At 40.3% G+C, this 23,162-nt stretch overlaps 1 protein-coding gene across 2 annotated transcripts in view; it reads left to right on the top strand.

The window, feature by feature from the left end:
• LOC105938234 (filamin-B) overlaps window positions 1-23,162 on the top strand; it is a 78,905-nt gene that overhangs the window by 10,130 nt on the left and 45,613 nt on the right. For both annotated transcript variants that reach the window (XM_012879904.3, XM_012879902.3), the window contains exons 2-4: window positions 21,058-21,167; window positions 21,299-21,434; window positions 22,466-22,563. In XM_012879904.3, the coding sequence (XP_012735358.2) occupies window positions 21,058-21,167; window positions 21,299-21,434; window positions 22,466-22,563 (344 nt within the window). The remainder of the gene's footprint in view (window positions 1-21,057; window positions 21,168-21,298; window positions 21,435-22,465; window positions 22,564-23,162) is intronic.

Here is a 23,162-nt window from a genome sequence, read left to right as displayed (position 1 = left end):
GCAACAGCGAACAAATAATAGCTTAACTTGAGCTCTTGCGACATTATACAAACGGTCCATCTACACTGAAGATGCACTCACCTCAGCATGCTGGATGCGTGAAACTGACGGCTTGTCTTACTATCTGCTTGGCTAATTAACATCTCCCCGCTGGGGGGGGGGCGCTGATGGAGTCACATTTTGTTCCCAGTCAGTTGATCATTGTTCAGTTTCCAGATGCAGCAGAACAATGAATCCCACACTACTGATCCCAGAATACCTGCACTATTCAGTACAACAGCACCGTGAATGCAGTGCATGCTTCAGACATGACTTTATGTTCCTCAAAATCTTATTAATTTTGATCATACATTGAATGCTGGAGACGGGCACCAGCACCTCTACGCGCCCCCCCCCCCCCCCCCCCCATCCCATGTCCTGGCCACCCCACTGGCCAGTGTAAATTGTTGTAGCATCAGTTTAGCATTTAATCCATTATGCACAGCCAGCAAAGCAGCCAACTTCTTGACCTTATTTTTATCTGCCAGAATCTACTTTCCTCTAGTAATTGTTTTGTTTTTCAATAAATGTACACCTAATATTCAATATAATTACACATAACAAAAAATTGATGTTCAACCCAAAATAACTGTACTGTTATTGGTCTATGCATATTAGAGCATTAGTAACATTAAACATCTAACAATAAACCAAAAGATGTTAGTAGGCATTTACTTAAGTCTTTAAAATGGTTTTCTACAGACAGCGTTACTACAACAGTATAAACTCCTGAATTTATGGCTTTTAGTTTCAGTGTACCACCCAAGAGTTTAAATGGCCCCATCTGAACGCCCCCCCCCCCCCCCCCTTTCTGGAGGCGCCACTGCTTGCGACCCCACGAGGGACAAGCGTGACACAGAAAATGGACGGATGGATATATAGACCCAAATATTTTTGTCTGTTGGTACGTCAGCAAACATGCCAACAAGTATTAAGTATCATTGTCTAGTGAAAGAATTTTACAATTCAAATTGAATTTAGACCAATTAGAAAATGCAGATAATGGGAACGTTTTTATTCTGAGCTTAGGCCTCTCCAGTGTGCAGCAGCAGTAAAACTTCACTGTTCAGCAGATCCGTTTCCCTCCGGCTGGTTTTTCTGCTGCACTGACTCAGTTTGTGGAAAACCGAAGATGGTTACACTCTCACAGAAACTGAGCTGAGCTGAAACCCGTCCGGTCAAACTGTTGTTTTTTCTTCGCTCTAATGAAGACATGACAAAGAGGGAGGGAGAGGCGAGGAGCTGTGTGTACGGGGGGGGGGGGGGAGAGAACACACACACAGAGGAGTGATTGATAACAAACTAGAGAAAACCTTCTCAAGGTCGGCGAGAAGCGAGGCACATTCCACCTGTTGTCCCAGCAACGCTGCTGATTGGCTGGGGAGGAGCTGTGTGTGTGTGGCTGAAGGGGCGGTTCACCTTGGGTCCAGAGCCGCCGCCGCCTGATGCATTCAGGTTCTGTTGGGGGGGGGGGGGGGGAAAAACATGAAAGCTGGAAATTAGCCTGTAGTGGGACGATTTAATCAGAAGCACAGTTACCACAATGGAGTAAAATGTTTTATCAGATCATATGATCAGAGGGCAGCCTACCGCAGACCAAGAAATGACGAATTTAAAGCTATATAGCCACGTTATATGCTTTAAGAAAGACCAAAAATCGTTTGATCTTGATAAAATGAGGTTAAATAAACCAAGCCTCCATCTTGATGGTGTTTTTAAGTCCTTTTTGAGCTGAAAAAAATAATTCTCTCTCGAGCACAATTAACAGATCTAAACAGATGTGGCGCCATCTAGTGACAGTATCACAGAATTATCATAATGCCGGTTTGCTTAATTAATAAATCGATTGTAAATAATGCTGGACTGAGCCTGACTCGCTGCAACGCCTCACAGTAAAGCAGCAGCTCGGCGTGATAAAGACCAACGTTATTAATTAAATAAAACGATCTGCAGCAACTTTAAGAGCCTCATATCAGAACATTTACTCATGTCAATCAACTCTGCGTCACATCTGAGCCTCGGCAGGTTTAGCGTCCGCTTCAGTGAACACCAACGTTCAGACTGGATTCCCAGAGACATTCCGGGCTTTTCCCTGTTGGAATAATTTTTGTTTTGCGTTTTTTTATTTTATTTTTTTCCACTGGATCTTAGACCATTCTTCATTGTTTCGCTGGGAGATGCTAATAGCCGTTAGCCGCTTCCTTGTTTTATCCCCTGCTGCGCATGCACAGTTCGTACTCCTGTTTAAAATCGCAAATAAACATGAAAGGCTTTATTTGGTAAGAATTTGTGCAAAGACAAAAAATAAAACAGATATTTCTGTCTCATATTTGAGAATGAAAAACTGTTTGTACGAGGATGTTGTCTTGATTTTTGTTTGTTTGGTAAAGTGAGAAGCGCTTCAAAAGGAAAGTTATTCTTGTCCCACAAAGCAATACCAGATGTTTTATTCAGCAGAAACGCTGAGAGGCATGACACTAACGAGGATTAATTGTGAAATAAAGATTTCTTCCATGTTTTAACAAGTTCACATACAAATGGAAGTTTTGCCTCCCACCCTTTTTTTTGGAATCTTATCTGTTTAAATTGGATTTATAAGCCTGTCATCTAAGCAATCTGTCTTTTGACGTGTCATTATTTGACGGGGGTCTTTTCACATGCTGCATGTTTCAGTTCTGCACAATATGGCGCCGGACGGTTGTTTAATGTGATGCTCCGCAGCTTGATGAATCGATGCAGGCCTGAGGGCTGTTGGGCGAAAACAGAACCTCAAACAGCACCTCTGAAAGTTTGGAGGGTAATGCTTATTTTAATCAAGTTTGACGTTTAAATAATGTTGCACAACATTTGCAGACTGCATCTTTCAGCTGTCCAAACTCTTGGGTTGAATCTGGAATAAATTTTCTGCAAATGTAATGTTTTGATATTGAAATAAATTTTCTTTTAGACCAAGTAAAGATGAGAGGGGGGGGGAAATGAACAAAAGCTTTTACTTTTCTACATTATACCGGCTTTGTTTTAGTTCTGTGAAGACTTGATTGATTAAAAAAAATATTATTCATCAATCAGAAGTGAAGCATTCTGTTATTGCAGCCGACAGATGAGCTCTGCAGGATGGAGGCTCATTATGCACCGCTTTTAAAATCATAAATCTCCTTTTTTAGTTATCCGAGCGAGATCTCGCCGAGTTGTTCTGCCTTTCTGAAAGAAAAGTTGTGCTGTTCTTTGCTCGGAGGAAAGTTGCATCATCATCCTGAAAAATGGCCTCGTCATCACCAAAACTGCTCTTGGATTATTGGAATGAATGAAATGAGTCTGTCGGTAGTTTCTGTAGAGGCAGTGATGTCACCTGGCCTGCAGCTTTCCCAACACGCTGCCCCATAATCATCACCGGCTGCAAATGTTCTGCTTGATTTCAGCCGGTTTCAGTCAGACGGTCCCGTCTCCTCGTTTAGCATTTCGTTTCCAGGGCAGACGGCGTTGAGTTTTGTTTAAATCAAATTTCCAAACAAAGTTGTCTTTCTATTCATGGCTGGTTGTATACAACAGAAAACTCCCTATTGCACAATATTCTCGTTAAAAATGAATCAATGTTCCGTTGGTTGGAGGGGAGGAGTTCGAGTTTTTTTTTTTCTTCTTTGCATTCTCGTCTGGTTGGACGTACAGTTCAGACGGAGCAGAAAGGATTGAAATAAGTTCTCCAAGGCGTTGTGTTAAAGGCCGAGTCTGTTAAACGCTGGAGAAATGTGAAACCGTGGCGCGTTGCAAACTTCATAAATTGTTTTTGTGTCTTTTGGGAACCGAAGCCATTAATATGTAGAATCTGCCTTGAATCTTTGAAGGTCTCAGTCTCCATAAGTCATGGCTGACAGGAGGTGTTTGTGTTGGCCCTGTTCTCACACTCTGAAAGCTCGCAGCTCTTTTTTTTTAATTTTATTTCCCCCTGCTAAAACATGTTCTCGGCTTGGCTTGTTGCACCGTTCCCTTTCACTCCTCCAGCAGAGAAAAGCTGGTAGAACACGCTGTAAACATGGGTGGCCCAGATCCTGATCTCCTGCTCCTTTTTTATGTCCTAATTGCCATCAGATCAATAATCCCAACCAGATTTCAACACAGGCCGCTTGAACGAAGGTCTGGACTAAATAAAAAGTTGAACTTGACAAACAGGTCTGGGTAAAAGTTGTGCAGCTCGAGGCTTAGCTGCCCACCGGGGGGGCTTAAAGTGGCGTCTGAACAAAGGGCTCATTTAAAGGGAAAACACCGAACAGCTTTCAGGCTGTTGCTCTCGCTGAAACGATCTGTGCCGGCACTCAATTAAAGCCATTACGGCACAAATCACTGACAAATGTCCCTCGTCCTTCAGGTCTGGTCTTGCAGTAGGTTCCTGTGTTCAGTCTTTGTTCAGTAAATGCATTTAAACAATCCCCCATGATTCATGGTGTGAGCATTTTAAAGTGTTCTTATTTAATTTCACTTTTAATTTGTCAGCTTCAGTAAACCGTGCTGTGTGTGTGTGTGTGTGTGTGTGTGTGTGATTGTCGGAGCAGATAAAACCCTGAATACATTCAAACTGATGGCATCTTTTAAACTCCTGAGGACAAAACTGAATGGCATTCCTTACTTAGACACGTGGTACCGTTTGGCCAAAATCCTCACTGAGGTGCGACTGAGCCCAAACTCTTAGAATTTAGAAAAGATCCCGGTTGTGCCACCAAACGTGACTCGATCTGTCTGGATAGAGCGGGTTACGGCGGCTCCTTTCATGTTGTTTAACGTATAAACAAGTGTGTGGACATGCTTGTTTGTCTTTTGGTTGTCCCCGGGACTCTCAGGCTGGCAGATCGTGGTTTGTGTGAAAGAGACGCAGGGCTCAGTGTTGCTGCTGCGTCGGTAACCTGAGAGAAGCCAGGATATAGACTTACAGACCAGCACCACAGAAAGTTTCTTTGTTTGGTTAACGTCTAAAACGCAGGAGCTTCATGACGAACAAACGTCGCCTGTTGCATGCCTGGAGGAAACGCTACACTCGTGTATTGTTCATTACTAATAAAAAAGGTTTGTTGTGGTTTCTGAGAACCTCTTTCTTGAAGGTCTGTGTGTTTCCTCTGCGGTCCAGTCTGAAATTGTCCAGCACAGAAGACAATCAGCAACAGCTGCTGATTTTAAAAAGGTTTACATAAATCGTTGTTTAACCCTGAGACCTGAAGGGTTTTACATGTTTTTTCTGGATCAACAGCACCTGCTTAAGAGAAATAAATTACCTCAATGTTCTGTCACAAAGTTCTGGAAATGTTTGACTCAGCACTTTTTAATTGTTGTACCCCCAAGGATCAGGATGAGGAAACATTAACTTTAACGGTATTTGTGTATCGCCTATGTAAGCATCCATTTCCTAAATTAGATTGATCAGGTTTAATTAAGCCCAGCTGGTGTGAAAAGTTGCATTTAAAGCAAACCTTTGGGAACATTTTGCTATTAACAAAACTTTCTGGGGTTAGCCACCTTCTATAGAGTGGCATACATCCGTATCGGTGAAAAGTAATTAATTATTTTCCAGAGGTAGATGCAGTGAAAACTCATGGATCAGGACTCTTCAGGATTTAGACCAAAAATTGTCTTTTTTCCAAGAGCATTGGCCACTTTAAATGTTTGAGTTCTGTTAGATTACTTATTTTCTTTGTTTTAATAATCCTGTTCAGTGTTTTAAACTTTTTTTTTTTTTTTTTTTTTTTTTTTTTTTTTTTTTTTTAAATACTGATGCAAACAGCAGTTATTGGACTTTTTTTCTTTAAAGGCAGCTTCAGTTTCCAAATATTTCCAAGGTATTTTTTTAAAGCTGAAATCTTTTGATTTCAGCTTTAAAAGATTTTTAGTAGCTTTTAGTAGCTTTTTAAAATGTTAAAATATTTTTTTGTGAAAGGGAAAAAGGATCAGCATCTTATGTTCTGTTTGTAAAAGGATGATTCCAGTTTGCTACATCCCAAAGTATTTTCCATTACTTTGTTCAGTTTTTTTTAATGCATTCTTTCATGCAGCCTTTTCCCAAATATATTGTGGTTGAAAGGCATGAGCTGTCTGCCAAACAGCTACTATAAACAGTTTAAAGCAGCAATGTGAAGTATGTCTAAATGAAACCAGAAGTATCCCATTGTAGAGGAAGTAATTGGAGTTACTAAGCATCTTGGTTTTAACCTCTGGCTTTTTTTAGTGGTTCCTGTTGGATCCATCAAGCAGTGCATCATGTCCATAAAATATTATCACACTGAGTGGTGTTCTAGTGGCCACCTCAAAGACTTGAATCCTGCAAAGGCTGCAAGTTCCCCGGTTCAGATCCCACAGACTGCCTCTCCGGGTCCCTGAATGCTCCCCAGGCGGTGGTGCCTTGAGGCAGCTCACTGCTCCCTGGTGTGTGGGTTAAATGCAGAGGACACATTTATTGTTATCCTCAGTATGTTGCAATGACAAAGATGATTATCACTAGTATGGCATCAACATAAAATACTAATCATCTTGGATATTAGCTTAATTGCTAAGTGGTTTGGCTGCTAGTTTTTATCTTGAGTTGTTGACTACATTTATCTGCCAAACATCACAAAGCCAATGAAATACAATTACTAGGATATTTAAAAGTCAGGAACTATGCCAGAAATCTGTATGCATACTTTTTAGGATGAGCCCATAATTAGTTTTGGAAGTAGCCACTGCTCAACGCTATGCTAACTGGACTAGCATCAGATTTTTACATAAAACATTTTGTTCTAAAGGGCATTGAGCATAAAGTATCTCTAAAACAATAAATAACTATAATAGTGAATCATGTATCAGTAAAAACCAAAATGGAAACAGTTGGCAGACTTTTTTTTTTTTTTTTTTTTTTTTTTTTCTTTCTTTTGGATGTGCTATGCTAAATAGCTTCGTGACAACCTTGCTAGCTTCTTAGCTGAGATGCAAGGTGGGCGACCGGTATGGAGGGCTTGAGACCAGTTTCAAGGCCTGTCAGATGAGAAATTAGGTTGAGGCCTGCTTCAGTCTATACATTTTAATATATGAAACCACAAGTCCTTTTGATCTTCACTGTAGAATACCTATTATTTAAATATTTACGCTGTCTAGACTAGATTTATACCATTTGGTGCTCCAAAGTTAAAGGAGCCCACCTGCACTCGAGCTTCTGTGGAGCAAACACCTGCGATCTGAAAGCATAAACACAATCAACAGATTATTAATAAAAGGTTATTAAATTTGCTTTTCACCAACATGAAGATGATGAAATGAAGATTAAAAACTGCGTAGGTTTAAATCTTTCTGCCTTCATCAACAGTTTGCAAGGCAGAAAAGGACGAATTCTCAATCATGTCATGAATATTTTTTATGTGTGGGTTTTTCGAGAGTCTGCTGAGGAAAAGTGCTTGGAAACTGGTTTTGAGGGCAACCTGTCATTTCTCAGCAGACCTTCCTGGTTTTATGAGACTTAATTGTTGTCATGTCGTCTCTCTGTGTGGCTGTGAGACGCGTCTGATGTGGCGAACATCGTCACAGACTCACCTGGATTCTGTCTGGAGACTTGGCAGACATGACGGAGTTGGAGACCGTCACCGTCTGCTCTAGATCTGGTTAATCATCGGTCTGAAAGGGTGATGAAGGATGAACAAGACTTTAAAGCTGTCTGTAGCTCAACTGATTGAGTCACATTTTCCTGCTGTGCATTGTGGATCGTTTATGCATCAGATTTGGACTTATTTTGGTTTCTTCTAAAGGGTCCAATCTTTATCCACTAATCTAACGTACAGACAATTGCATGTTTTAATTTCATTTACCCCTACTTATACAATAAAAGCTAAAACAAATGCATCTGATTTGAGCCTGTTGCTCTTGTGAACTTTATAGTTGGTCGTGCATCTAATCAGATTAAGGGAAATGCTTGGATGAAACTGATTCTAGACCTGGGTTGTAAGTGGGAGGTTTTTCTGCCATCATGCAGCTCTTGCCAAGAGATTGTTGAATGCATCGTGTGTGTGTGTGGTTTTCTGAGATCGCTCGCTCATAGTTACTGTGGTCAACCTCCTGCAGCCTGGCTCGGCTACAAACATCTTTTATTTTTTTCTTGTTTAACCTCATCTTCTTTCTCTCTTACAACTTTCTCCCATGATTGATTAAACTCAGACCAAACCGTTTTTTTCTCTTTTTGTTTTAATTAATCAGATGCATATTGAGGATTTGACCCCGATATGTTTTGTCTCTGCTGAAACCAAAAGAGTTAAAAGCATGCCAGAAGTTGAAAAAGATTCACTGAGAGGGAATCGGATCTCTGTTATGATCTCTGCTTTGTGTCAAACCTCGTTAAGGATCTAAAACGGCCCGTATGTCAGACAACAGATGTTTGCATCGGTGCAGAAAATACCTGAAGCAGACAGAGTTCGCTGCAGGGTTTCTTTTTGTTTTCTTATTTTACTTTTTTTTTTTTTTCGTCGCATTGCCTCAGCGTGATGAAAAGCGGCTAATTTCTTCCCTCCATCCTCCCCTTTCCTCGCCACATGGCGGGTCTGGTTCTGATGACGACACGGCCTGGGAACCGGCAGGGTGAGGTCATGTAGGGCTAAACGCCGCTGGGTGTTTGTGAGCGAGGACGTCATGCCAGATGTTGGTGTGGTAATAACAGGGCAGCACGGCCCCGGCTTGCTCTGCTCTCCTGCGGCTGCTGGTTCTCATTTCTGCTGTGATTTGTTCATCATTAATCATTTATATATTTAAATTTTATGTTCTGTTTAAACTCATTTCCCTTCCTGGTTGCTGCTCTTGCTTCACTCGGATGCAGTAAATCCTCGCCGTTTTCCCAGGATGCTAGTTTTAACTCGACCGTCTAGTTTAGTGGCCAGGAGACGTTAGTTTGTTCATATTTTGGATCCCATTTTATCCACTTTTGCGTTCAGAGCTCGACGTTTCGCCATCATCTGGTATTCATCTCAGTCTTCTCACATTTTAAACCCAGTGTCCAGCAGCCTGGGGGTGGCAGATCCCGTTAGATTAGCTCTCTGATACACATCTTTGGCTAATCCTGGTCACCTTCCAGGTCTCCTAATGCTTTTAAAGTGTTCTTGGTTCATTCGCTTTAAGTCGTTATTGAGGGGGGGTAAATTGAGAGCAAGTTTTTCTCAGCCTTTGATCTTCCTCGAACTTCATCCCTGGAAGCTGTTTGCATCCAACCACAGCCAGATTAAAGAGAGTCGGGGACAGAATGACACAGCCTCTGTATCATGCTTAACCCTCATTACTCACATTAAAGGCCTCAAGACTGCTTTTCTGTCTGTAATCTGGAGGGTTTATGATGGGATACCCCCCCCCCCCCCCCCCCCCCCTTAATATTGCTGCTGCATGACTCATGTGACTCCTATGTGTTGTCATTACTCCAGCAGTGCAGCATGGAGTCACCAGCGGCTGCTGCAGGGAGGCAGTGCCGTCATGATGTTGGGAACTTTGATAATTACACCCTGAATTTGTTAGTCATTGTAAATGAGTTTAAACTGCGTTGGACGCTTGAATAGAGGGATCAGGCTCGCTAAATTATAGGGTTTAGCTGGGCGACGAGGAACTCTGACAGATGTGTTGAAGCTTTTTGAGTGTGTAGGGGGGGGGAGAGAAAGGTCACCTTTTGACAGGTTTTTATTGGCACTTCTTCACACTCTTGCTCGCTGAAGGCTTTCTGTTGCTTTTAGAGGATTACCTGGGTCTCTAAGGCAGTCGCTTTTCCTGTGCGTAATGGTAATTAGAGATTTTGGGGGCCCTCCTCAACCACTGCACACTTTGAGACCAACAAGGGAGGCTGAAAGCTTAGTAAGCAACTAAAAATGTATTTATATAGCGCCTCAAGATAAAAATCAGTAGATCGAAATGAAACAAATGCAGATTTAAAAAGATGGCTTTTTAGCTTGCCTTTAAAAGAAACCACAGAGTCTGCAGATCTGAGGAAGGGACTTCCAGAGTCTTGGAGCAACAGAAGAAAAAGCTTTGTCTCCCTTTGTTTTATTATGGAAGACAATCAGCAGTTCTCGATCACTGGACCTAGTGGGGATGTAATCGCTCAGCGATGTACGCTGGTGTCTGTCCATGCAGAGCTCTCAACGTAAAAACTACCATTTTTAAAATGCACTCCATATTAAACTGGGAGCCAATGAAGCTGCATAAGAAGTGGAGTAACATGACAAAAGTTAGAAGATCCTGTCAGGAGGCTAGCTGCAGCATTTTGAACAGACTGGAGGTTTTGGTAAGGTATGCATTACAATAGTCCAGACGTGCGTAACAAAAAGCGGGAATTAAAATTTCCATCTCAGGATGAGAAACAATAGGGCTAAGTTTAGCAGATGGTAGAAACGGCAACGGACAGAAGATTTAAAATGATTTTCAAGCTTAAAGCCCGAATCAACAGTTATCCCAAGGTTTATAATGGAAGACTTAGCCAAGAGGCCCAAGAGCTTATTTTCTTATCTTTGCACCAGGAGAAGTAAGGTAAAAGATGAGTTCTTCAGTTTTTTTATTAATTAAAGAAAACTCTGGCCTCCAACTTTTAAATACGGGCATTTTAGTAAATTTAGTTTTGACACTTCATTTGTCGAAATGTACAACTGCATATCATCTGCATAGCAGTGATGGGAGATATCTCTTTAAAAGATAACAATATAGGGTGAAGTGGGAGCAGATGAATAAAAAAACAATGGCCCCAGAAAAGAGCCCTGTGGAACCCCACATTGAGTAGGACAAGAAAAAGATCTATAAGCAGACGAATGTCTCTGCAGTGATGCAGCTGGAGAATTTAAAACGCAGTCTCTCAAACTTGGTCTGGGTGAAATTACGAAAGTAAATTCACATCCAACTCTAAAATCTGTTTTATAAATGCATGGAAATCAAACTACGATTGACTAAAAATGGCAATTTTACTTTGCTACTAAAATTGAATAGAAATGCCTTTATTGTCCCACAATGGATACATTTGGGCGTGACTGTGGCAGAAACGTGTAGACGGACATAAAAGTAGGGATGCTCGATTTATCTGCATCAATATCCCTTTTGGCTGATGTTTTTTTTTGTTTTTGTTTTTTTTTTTTTGTTTTTGTTTTTTAAAGACATCAGTCCTGTAAGTAAAACTAGGGTGACGTCATAACAGTTTATTTCCATCTTGTTGCCGTTTGTTTCTGGAGGGGGTTTGCCATGTGGTACTCGTTTGGCCATGTGACCTTGATGGTGATGCAGCGCAGGATTGGGGGATGTTTAGCCGAAGCAATGCCAGTTATGTTTTTGTTTAAATCAAAGTTATTAGGGTAGAGAAATATAATGCATCATCTGCAAAGATCAGTTATAAACCATAACAGCGATTTATCAATAACTGATAAACTAACGATGCACCAATATGAAAATGTGGGCTCATTGCAATAACCAAATGAAAAGCACAGATTACATGTCTGATCTATAACGAGATGCAAAAAAATATTCCTACTTCTGCAAAAAGTATCTTGAAATTGATTATTAAACCTATGAGGATGGTTCATATTTAACCTTTTGGATAAAAACAAAAGGAACACTAAATATTATAGTTTAAGTCCTTGTTGAAATTACTCTGTTTTTGCTCATTAGCTGTTGGCTCATTAGTCAGGCCGTCTGCTCTGGTGGAGCCTGCAGTCAGCTGATTAACCATCACCATAGGTTGCCAACAGAACCATCAAAGCAGCTATAAACTGCAGTCGGTGACGATCGGAAGCCGTCTGGGTTTTTTTCACCACCAGAAACATTTCAAGTTGGTCTTTAATTACAAGCAAGCAGCCACAGGTGGGGGAGGGGCAGCGCTGCGTTGCTGAAAGGACTCTGCAGTTTAGCGGAGAAAACTCCAGACCTTTTTAACTTCGCATTTCCATTAAAAGTTTTCATTTTTGATTGTAGAAACTGTATGCTGGAAAGTTTCTGCAGGTGTTTGTTTTTTTTAAACAACCTTCTTGTACTTTTTTTTTTTATTTTATTTTTAAGTATCAGCAGCCCATGCTTACCTAAAATAGTTTGGTTTTGTTTGCAAAAGTTTATTTAGACTTTCCTTTAACACTGATTTAATCTGATTATTTGTCTAAGCAGCCATCAGTGTGAATCTGATCAGAACCACAGCCTGCAGTTTATTATCTGAGTTTGAACTGGGACTTTTCTGTTTTGGGTTTATGCGTAACTTGTGATTGTTGTTGTTGTTGGTATTATAATGTAAAGATGGATTGGTGTTGGTTTATTCTGCTGGTGTTTCTCACAGACGTTTAGGCCTACCTGTATGCTGAGTGAAGGCTGTTATGTGACCATTTGTAGCAGAGTTGGGGGAGGGGGGGGGGCAGGTTTTCTTTAGTGGGGGTGTTGGTGGGTGGGATGTTATGATCTCATCCTGCAGGAATCTGTGTGTGTTCAGTGGGTTAATCCACTCCCACAGAGACGCTCTGCATCCTGTTTACGACTGCAGGTACCCCCCTTGTTTTGGAAGATATTTCCAGCTCTGACCACAGCTCTCAAACTTTTCCATTTTAGCCTTTTTTTCCCCTCATTGACTTCATGATAACAAAATCTGCGGTTGTTTTCAGCTAAATACTTTTTATGAGAACAGGGAGGACACAAAGGCACGTTTGAACGTAAGGTCCAGGACCTTCACCCTGGAGGGTCTGGTTTGTAATGGCCAAGATTTAGACCCTTCCTGTATCTTTAGGGCAGTGGTCTCAAACTAGAAATTTCTTTTTCTTGACCTTTGCTCCTTTGTCCGTTGCATGTTTACTGAAAGCCCCAAACTTGTCACTAATTGATCCACAGGGAATATAACAAACATCACTTTCACCTCAGACGGCGGACTTCCCGTTAGCGCGGTGGTCTGAATGAAGTCGGTTGCGACCGTTTGCTTCGGCCATACGAGTGTTTTTGTGCGAGTCAGCATTTAATTGTTGGTCCTGAAGCTGAACATGTGCGTCTGTGAGTCATGGCACCAAACATCTGTTGAGGCTGAACTGAATGAGCTAATGGACCCTAAGAGCAAAAACTGAATCACCAGGACAAAGACAGCCTGAGGGCCCCTACTTACTTCTCTAAGTTCTCAGCTGATCCTGATCCTGAAGTAGGAGATTTGAGTCCAACAGAACATGAATTGTTCACAAGATTTATTTCAGTTAATCAAAGCACGTGTAGATCCTTAATCGTTTATCAGCATTAGGGCTGTGCATAAAAACCAATACAAAATTAATACTGATGTTTCTAAACGATTTTAATATCAATATTCTGGCTTTCAATATCAATTTACCTCCCAACCCCTAGGGGGCGTTATTACAGCAAAACCATTACTGTTCTCAGCGAGGAAGAGCAAGTGAGACGAATTTGCGTAACGGCCGACAGGATTTTAGAAGCTCCTTCGTCCCTAAAATCAGACTTTTGGCACATTTTTGGTTTCTGTGATACGTTAAATGCATTGAACCAAATGCACTTTGTTTTCCTGTTTTTTATATTTGTTAAATTAATTAAACAGTGATATATTATTTGGCTGGTTTTGTTGACTGAATGACTAGGCATTAATTTGAAACTAATAAATATCGATATTGGAATCAAATCAAGCTGAGCTATATATCGAATCGTATCGAATCGGCTCCTCCTAGATGATACTCAGCCCTAATCAGCATGTAAGTGAACTCAAAGAAAACTGCATCAAAGATGTATTGAAAGACTGGGAAAAGGTGGGAATTTTCATTTCCGTTACATTTGACAACCACAGGGATTGCGTTCTCAAATTTTACTCAACTATCACAAACAGTAAATTGATTAAAGTCATATAAACATAATTTCTTCTGCATAGTAACCACATAAAGAAACTGCAAAAAGGGCTTGGATAAGATGATTCTTTATTCGGGGGGAATTAGATTCACTGCAGCTATTCTGCACATTAATCAAAATGTGAACTAAAGAAATATTGCAAGGAAAACTCCAATAAATAAATACTGAATCCAAAGTAAGTTGCACAAACATGAACACCGTATAACATGTAAAGAGGATGCAATATTTTGAAGGATTTTTGTTTCAAGTGTGGCGCGTTCATGATCTACATGTGGGTAATAAATCTGTCTGGATGGATGGGTGCTAAAGGCCATTACTGCTCTAGAGATGCACGATTGATACCGGCCGATGCTGGGCCTTTAACAGTTTGGTATCCGCCCTGTAAGTAAAACATGGAGGATTTTAAAAAACGATGTTTGTTTCCCTTTTGATGTTTGGGGGGTGGTTTAGCCATATGAATAATTTAGTCATGTGGCTGACAGGATTGAATGGTGTTAAATCAATTGAATAAATGTCAACGTTGCGGTTGTTTACTGATATTATCATTATTCCCTACAGTTTTAACAAAGTAATCAACCATAAAAGCAGTTTGAATATCAGATATCGGTATTGGTCCAAATTTTGACATCTGTGCTTCCCTAGTAGTTTTTTTTATTTGATTAGGACACACTAAAATCCTTGTATCTGAACTGTGGCTTTTGAAATTTTTTATTTGGTTTATAAATAAGTTTATAAAGGTGTTAACTATGGACTTAATTTGTTAGAAGGCTAAATGTGTGATATGTTCTAAACTAAAAAGCTGATATTACCGCTCAGTGGGAGGCGGCCCTGAGTAAATCTGACACTTTGAAAAGAAATGTACTTTATATTGATAACCTTCCAGACATGAGGAGTTTTAATGCGGGTTTTGTTCCTCCTGACTCATAAAACAACCATTCCTTGGCGGACGGATCATAAAACCATAAAGCGAGCCTCTTTCCTCTCCGTTTTAACTCCAGCACCAGACTGGGATGGGCTCAGAGCCAGAGCAGGTATTTCTTCGGGCGTCTCTCTTCCCGATGAGCTAATTTCCTGTGGCGGTCAGGGTGTGCCACGCTGATAAGAGCGAGGCATTCAGTCCCGACGTGCCTCACCTTTGCTCGCTCAGGCGCTCGGCTTTATCTCGCTTTCCCTTTTCTCCTCAGACGCATTCAGCCTTTCTTTGTTGGTCCCTCCCAACAGAAACCCTCCTGGTTCCTGCTTACCGCTGTTACGTCCCCATGGAGACGCAGCAACAAATCGGCAGGTACCGGCAAAGAGCGTTGGCGCTCGCCAACTGTGTTCGTGTAAATCAGAACCGGGCAGAATGAAATGGGCCTTTTTTTTAGGGACCGGATGTGAAAGCTCTCCAGATGGAGGAAGAAGCTGGGGGGGGGGGTTATAGCCCAGGGTAACGGGTGCAAATTAGTACACAAATGACGGTGAAGTAAGCTGAAGCTTGCAGCTTTGATTTTTTTTTTTTTTTCCTCCCTGATCAGAACCGGGATTGGGTCGGCTCGCTGAGGGAGAGACGTCGCTGCCTTCAGCTGCAGAAAAACAACGCAGCAGCTTATTGGATCCGCTAAAGCTCTCTGTAACGCTTTTTACACAATCACCGCTGCTTCCACAAATAATTTACTACACACAACTCATTAAACTCCTGACCCCTGCGTGAACAATGGGTGGCCATGGTGACGGCCTCGTTACACACAGACTGTTGACGAGGACATAAACGCAGCTCGGTCGGTTCTGAAAACTTTGATCAGATCTTGTCTTTCTGACCTGGGAGAATAAAAAAAAAAGCTGAAGTGGTACCGGTCCAGTTATGTTTCTGTTCACAACAAAAACCGTACGATACCAATGCAGCGTCAGTCCAGTAGAGCTTTGTACCAGGCATTGTGTTTTTATTAAACCTTTCGGAAGAGATGCCGGCCCACAGCATCACAGGCCCTCCGCCGTACGTAACAGTTAGCCTGCTCTCCCACGTATCCTTCCTGTGTTTCATGCCAGACACACCTGGAATCTCATTAAACCTATAGAGCTGGACCGTATGGACAAAACTTACGATATATTTCTTAATTTCGGTCGATACAATAGCAATATAAACAGAATAAAAGCCTCAGGAAGACTGGAAAGAATGGTTGAAACGGATGCCTGTACAAACTTATGACAATTTTTCATGTTTATAAAAACCCACCAATATAACATTTTAGAAATATTTGCTTTCAAAAAATAAAACACAAAATGATATTTGTCGGACTATAAGGCGCACTTAAAATTCTTAAATCTTCTCCAAAACTGATGGTGCTCCTTATCTATGATCACCGTTGTGCTTACTGACTGATTTTATGAGGTACAATGCTCTCATAAATCTGTTAAAATGTGTAAGTACGACTTTGGTTTGCAACGAAGCCGCTCCGCTCAATGGATATTCGGAGTACCACCTGATAGGACCCCTGAGCTGTCTACAAGACTGCCTGAATGTCTAAACTTAGTAAGTTAATTCAATATAAAAGATTTATTTTGGCCTTATGTTAGAAACGGGGCAGTGTAGTCCAGCTACTTTGTCCTCCCTGATAGAGGGAGGACAAAGTAGGAATGATAAGACAGAGACGGATAGAGAGCTGTGGACGTGGAGGAGTGATATTACACACTTGGTAAGAATATTTAGTGCACCTTATGGTGTGAAAAATACGGTACATAAAACCCGGAATGGTAGTTGTGGACAAATGCTGTAATCATAGACTGTAATGTGTATTAGAAATGTCATACCGCCTTTACCGAATACATATATATGACAATATATATTGAATTATTGTCCACTCCTAATTAAACCCCACAGTTTAGGGATGTTTCACCAACCTTCCTGTTCAGTTTGGTTAGCAGCAGAAACTTGGCATCACCCCCCTGTGACCAGTGCTCAAAAGAAACGGGATCCCTTGTGTCACACCATATTTATACCCCAGGGAAACGACTGTAGATTAAAAGGTTCTTAGATACTTTGATCACCATTTTATTTAAATTTTTTAAAAATTGACATGTTTTGTCCTCTCTCAGATGTGCTTAGAGGTTGGATTTAAAACGAATGTTTCAATGAGACGGTACCCGGTAAAAGGAGAAGATCTTTTAAGGCTTTTTTTTTATATACATTCATAATTTTGAAAGTTTTTTTTTTTTTTTTCTTTTGTAAGTGGTAGCCTCAATATATTTCATGTATAAAGTGTTTTCTATCACTTGTTTTTGTGCACAGATGTTTTTTCTGTTCAGTTCTTTAAAAAAAATGTTAATTTCTTTTTCAAAATGACTAAAATCTCATGTATCTTGCAGAATATGTAGTTTTTTTTAATCTATTTTATTTGTTTTCAGCTTAATGTTTTGTAAAAATACTTAACTGAAACAAAATATTTTATTAAAAGTGAGAATTAAAAATCCTCCAGTCTTCAGCTGTTACTTCTCATCCTGGTTTCAGGGTAGAAAGTGTGAACATTAGTGTTTTTAATCATTACGTTGACATCAGCTGTGGGTGGACGCGGGGTTAAAGGTCAACAATGAGAAGTGCTGCTCTCTAGCAGGATGTTTGCTCTTAATGACGCATGAAAACTTGCACAAGTGTGTTACAACTTCTCAGAGAAAAGGAAAGCTAGAAAACCACGTCTCTGTGCGGATTAATTAGGAATGAAGCATAAATGATGCAAACAGCTGGGAGAGAGAGTGAAGCGGTTAAAGACGGGGTTAGAAAATAAAGCAACTGTGGCAGACACGGAGATAATGGAGGGAGCTTAAAAATGCAGGAATCTTGATGTCTTAACTCTCCCTGGAGGCTGTTTAACGCTCTGTCATCATTGTGTCACCATGGGTGCGGCCTCCTAAACCTGAGCTGATGAAACATGTTCGGATCCCAGCTGTTGAGCTGACGGTGGAGCCCAACCGGAGCGTCCCTGGATGGGTCAGAGGATTTCCAAACCGTGGGGACGTGACTCGTTTCTGCTGAGCTCGTCAGTAATCGCTGTCAGAGGTTTGCTTGCAGCAACACGGCTGCACAAACATGTAGAGACAAACGCGTTCAGCGGTCGTAAAGGTGTGCAAACTACTGCCTGGGAAGCATTTATAGTGGATCTCTATTTTATTGGATTCGGTTCGTGTTTTTTGTTAAACGTAGGGAATAGTTTTTGTGGCGCCGTCTGGCTCAGTGAGTAAAGCAGGTGCTCCAACTACTGGTTAGTTATTGCAGTGATCCCTGGTTCCACCGCTGCACGCCTCCTCCCCCACCGTCCCTCTGCACTGCAAAAATAGACCTAAAAATAAGTATTTTTTTCTTGAAATTAAAGTATTTTTACTTGATTTGAGCAGATAAATAGGACTATTTGCCAATGGAATAAGATTTTTGCACTTAAAATATGAACGATTCATCTCCATCTTCAAGTGCAATATATCTAATTATCTTATTTTAGGGGTATAAATACTGATTCCATTGGCAGATAATCTTATTTACCTGCTCAAATCAAGGGCAAATACATTAATTTCAGTATTTTGTTACTTATTTTTAGTTCTCTTTTTGCAGTCTGCCCTCTCTCCTTTTTGAGCAAGTTGCCAAATAATGACCCAAAGTGACAAGAAAATCTATGAAAGCAATGTTTAAAAGTAAATGTGTACCAAAAAAAATTGTAATAAATACAAGGAATAATAATGCATGCAAATTATTGTTCGGTACATTTTATAGTTTCCTTTTAGTCAGGAGAAAAAAAAAATTACAACTGCAAAACTGACTGGAGTTTTGTATGGATAACAATAATTTTACTTGTAAGCGCCTTTCATAAAACTCGAGGTTACTGTTGAGGTTGTGGATGATCTTGAATGTAAACAGAAGGGTTTTGAATTTGGGTCTGAATTTCACTAGAATCCAGTGGAGCTGCTGTAGAACTGGGTTGATGTGGTGAAATAAAGAGGTTCTGGTGACGATGCGAGCTGCAGAGTTCTGGACCATTTCAAGCTGATGGACGAATTGGTGAGGGAGACCAAAATGAAGAGTTGCAATAATCAGTGAGGGAGGTGACGAAGCTGTGAACAAGAGTGGAGTTGGAGTGAGGAGAAAGTAAAGCACTAAGATTGTTAATAATAATGTGTAGATTAAAATATGTAGACTGGGTGACGTTAATGTGAGAAATGCAAGATGAGGAGCTATCAAGGATAACATCCAGACTCTTAACCTGAGGGGAGGGGGATACCATGGAGTTGTCGATGGTGAGAGAAACTGTCCATTTTAGATGATATTGGTTTTATCACCTTTTTTTTCATTATAGGAAATTTGATCTGAACCAAGATTTTCAGGCAACCAGTGGATGAGCGAAGAGGGTGGGAGGATAGAATTGGGTTTACTAGATAAGTAAAGCAGGGTGTCATCTGCGTAGCGGCAGAGCTGAAAGTTAAAACTTATGGACAATCCTGCTATGGGGAAGAAGTTAAATGATAAAAGTGCAGGGCTCCTAGGACACAGCCCTGAGGCACACCAGATGTTAAAGGAGAAGGGTGGGCACAGAGTGTGGCCAGAAAGGAGATGGTTAAATGTATAACAACAAAGACGGGTTAAAAATGGTCAATGTGGTGTTGAGACATTTGAGCAGTGTTGTATAAAGTACTGAAATCTCAGAGTCAAGTAAAAGTATAAGTACCTCTCTAAAATACGACTTTGGTAAAAGTCCAAGTCACTGACTGAAAAGTTACTTGAGTAAAAGTCTTAAAGTATCTGACATTTCCTGTACTTAAGTATGACAATTACTGTAAAAATAGATTTACTCAAGTAATGTAATAAAAAGTATAAGTAAAAAGTAAAACAAAGCAAATGCAATTTGAATGACATTTTTTACATTTTGGTAAACTTAGAAAGTCAAATTCACTTAAAATAACATTAACAACCAAGTGCAGGAGAAATTTAGACCAAGTTTAGACAGAAAATACAACCTTTTTCTAAGCTTTCAGTTTTCCTTCTTCAAGTAAGGTAAGTGCTATGCACTTTAAAATTGTACACAACCAAGTGCAGGTAAAGGGGGTGTATACTAAGAACATGGTTTAGTTACGATGGTTTTGTAACGAGTAACTAAAGCAAACATTGAAAATGTATTGAAGTAAAAGTATGCAATTAAGTTCAGAAATGTAGTGAAGTAAAAGTTATCAAAATTTTATACTCGAGAAAAGTATAAAGTACTCCAAAATATACTTAAGTACAGTAGTGAAGTATTTTTACTTCATTATTATACAACACTGCATTTGAGAATAAAAAGGCTTAAATGACTTTTAATTTATTTTGATATTTAGATAATCCAGCGTACCAGATGTATCTGAATGGTCAGAGGAACTAGTCCCAACATTACTAATGTGTTAATTCCCGCTGTAAAGCATTTTGGACCAAGTCAGCGCTGCAGGCAGCTGGATTTGGACCTTTCACTGATTTTCCTCCAGTTCAACTTTATTTCTTGGCTGTAGCTGCCCTAGAAACCTTCATGTTCCCAATAGCAAAGTTTAGTGATGGCTGTGAGGCCCCTCTGGGTTTTTGGTGTTGCCCTACAGAACGTTGAATTAGTCCATCAGTTCCACACATGTTTAGGTATAAAACTGGGCTGTTTGTGCTTACCGAACAAACAGAGCCATTCCCGATATTTCAGTAGTAATGAAGAAGTTAAAAATGCAAATCTAAAAGAACATTTTAAAATGGAAGTTATTAAACATTGGCTAGTATAATAGTCCAGTAAAACGAGAATCCAGTTTAAAAGTAATATTTTTGGCAGTCCTGACGTCTGTGATTATCGCTGACAGTATTGGGATCAGTTTCCAGTAGGAAGCAGTTTAGCAGATGCTGTCATGTTTTGAAGGTTACGGTGGAGTCGGACCACATTACTGTCTCTGCCGACTGTTGGGTTCAGTTCTTCTGACTCCTCATGAGGAGAGTCGGGTCTTCTCTGATTTTAATCCCTTTGAGTTCTTCTGACTCCTCATGAGGAGAGTCGGGTCTTCTCTGATTTTAATCCCTTTGCAGCCAGCGGGTTTGTATGTGTGTGAAACGGCTCGTTTGAAAACAGCATCTCGGGTTGTTGTGTCTGTAAGAAATTAAAGTGGCATTGAAACGTTGTGAAATCCAAAGTTTTTAGTTCTGATCCGATGTCCGTTTTTCTCTTTCAGACTCTAAAGCTATTGTAGATGGGAACCTGAAGCTGATTCTGGGTTTGATCTGGACCCTCATTCTTCACTACTCCATCTCCATGCCAGTCTGGGAGGGCGAGGACCAAGAGGTGACGTCAGCCACTTCTCCCCCATTTGTCTTCATTTTTGTCATTGTCTTTAAATGGGGGTGTCAGACCACCTTTTAAAGGACATTTGTTTGAAAACGGCACTCATAGTGAATTTGTCTTTTTATGTTCAGTCAGAGTCAAAGACTCCTAAGCAGCGTCTGCTGGGCTGGATTCAACACAAAGTTCCTGATCTGCCAATCACCAACTTCAGCCAGGACTGGAGGGACGGGAAGGCCCTGGGAGCTCTGGTGGACAGCTGTGCTCCAGGTACACTAGTCAGCGAGACGTTTAACGCTCCCGGAGCTCAGGTGGATTTATTTTAACCCTGGGAAAGACAAGCGATGCCCCATAAAGTCATCCAGCAGCTTGGCCACTCTTAATCTGTGGGTTCTGACTCTCTGATGCCCATTTAAGGCAAAACCGGCACCGTTGTTGTTGTTGTTGTTGTTTTAATTAATTTTACAAATAACATTTCTGTTTCTGTAAAAAGATTTCCTATACCAGTAGTTGCCTCCCTTTCCTCAAAAGCTAAACGTCCTAAAAGTAAATTTAATGATAAAATAAACCTCTAATTTTCCTGAATTAGGAATAGAAATATTTACATTTATAGTCAATAATTGCTGAGGTCTTCAATGAGCTGACATGGTTTTTTATATTTAAGCATCATATTTGATTAGATTCACTTTTGTAAATATGACGATTTTACAGATTGCAACAATAATTTAGGTGTGAATTTGTGTACATCTCTAAATTTCTCAATTTAGATATTTCATTCAATTTCCCCCCTAGATTAATTGGTATGTCACATCTTACTACATCTTAGTTTTAAAAAAAATTTTCTGTAAGATAAAGGAATAGTTTGTCTTTTTGTCCAGGCAGTAGCTCAAACATCCAGACCGTAGAACTAAACAGCATAAACTGAACATCATCATTTAATTATTCTGCCTCTTTCAGTCTGAGTCTTTTTGCTTTATGTAGCAATGCAATTATCTTTAATGGTTTCATTCTGCTGTTTTGTTTTTCTGTAAAAAGATGTTTCTGCTCAGACGGCAGCAGATGTGTCTGATCTGAAAGCGTTTGCTTATGTCTGACTGCTAATTAGAGCCAATTAGAGCTGAAACCAACAACATTCAGCCAGACTTTCATGTTTAAGTCATGATTTCTTTGTGATCATGTTCTTATAACGTTTTTTGTTGTTTTTTTGTCATGTATTTTTAAAAAGTAAAACTTGAGAGGTTGTTACTGTGGTTTCCTCCACCATGATTCATCATCACAGTTTGAAATTGTCTGTCCCTCAGGCTTGTGTCCAGACTGGGAGACCTGGGATTCAGTGAGACCCGTGGACAACGCTACTGAAGCCATGCAGCTGGCTGACGACTGGCTGGGCATCCCACAGGTGGGCTTCCTTTTTTATTTTTCACTCACTTTACTGACTGTAAATGCACTTGGTAACATTTTGGTAAACTGATTCATAATAATAGCTTGTTTAAACTTTAATTTTTTATTTATTTCCATTGAAAACGCTTTGTTTGCTCTCTGGTAAAATCAACACTCTGCTTAGATTAACTTAAAGTTTAATTATTGAACCATTCAGCTCCAGCTTAGTTTAAGTTGTTAGAGGCCAGATCTGAGATCTAGTTTGTAAAGTTTTAATAATTTTTGTTCTTGGGTGTTGGCAGATTATGTTTTTAAACCAAGAAAAGGCGTCTCTGCTGTTGGATTCAGGTTCTGGTGGAGAATCTGACCCTGACAACAAATAGAAACATTAGATTAATGCTACGATTATAAAATGTCTGATCTATGTTTTGATTTTGAAGTTCAAAGATGTTCCGGTTTGCCAAAACGATGATGGTCGGTCTAAAGAGGAGAGCGGTTTTAGACGGAGCATAAATAAAATATCTCAGTAACACTAGAGCAGCTGGTCATCTTCTCCATGACCATCCAGTCTGTCCTGCGTTCGTTTATCACAGATCTATACCAGACTTATTTGCACCA

This window comes from Fundulus heteroclitus, chromosome 20 (genome assembly GCF_011125445.2).
Source record: "Fundulus heteroclitus isolate FHET01 chromosome 20, MU-UCD_Fhet_4.1, whole genome shotgun sequence".
NCBI lineage: Eukaryota > Metazoa > Chordata > Actinopteri > Cyprinodontiformes > Fundulidae > Fundulus > Fundulus heteroclitus.
This window is presented reverse-complemented; position numbering and strand designations above follow the sequence as displayed.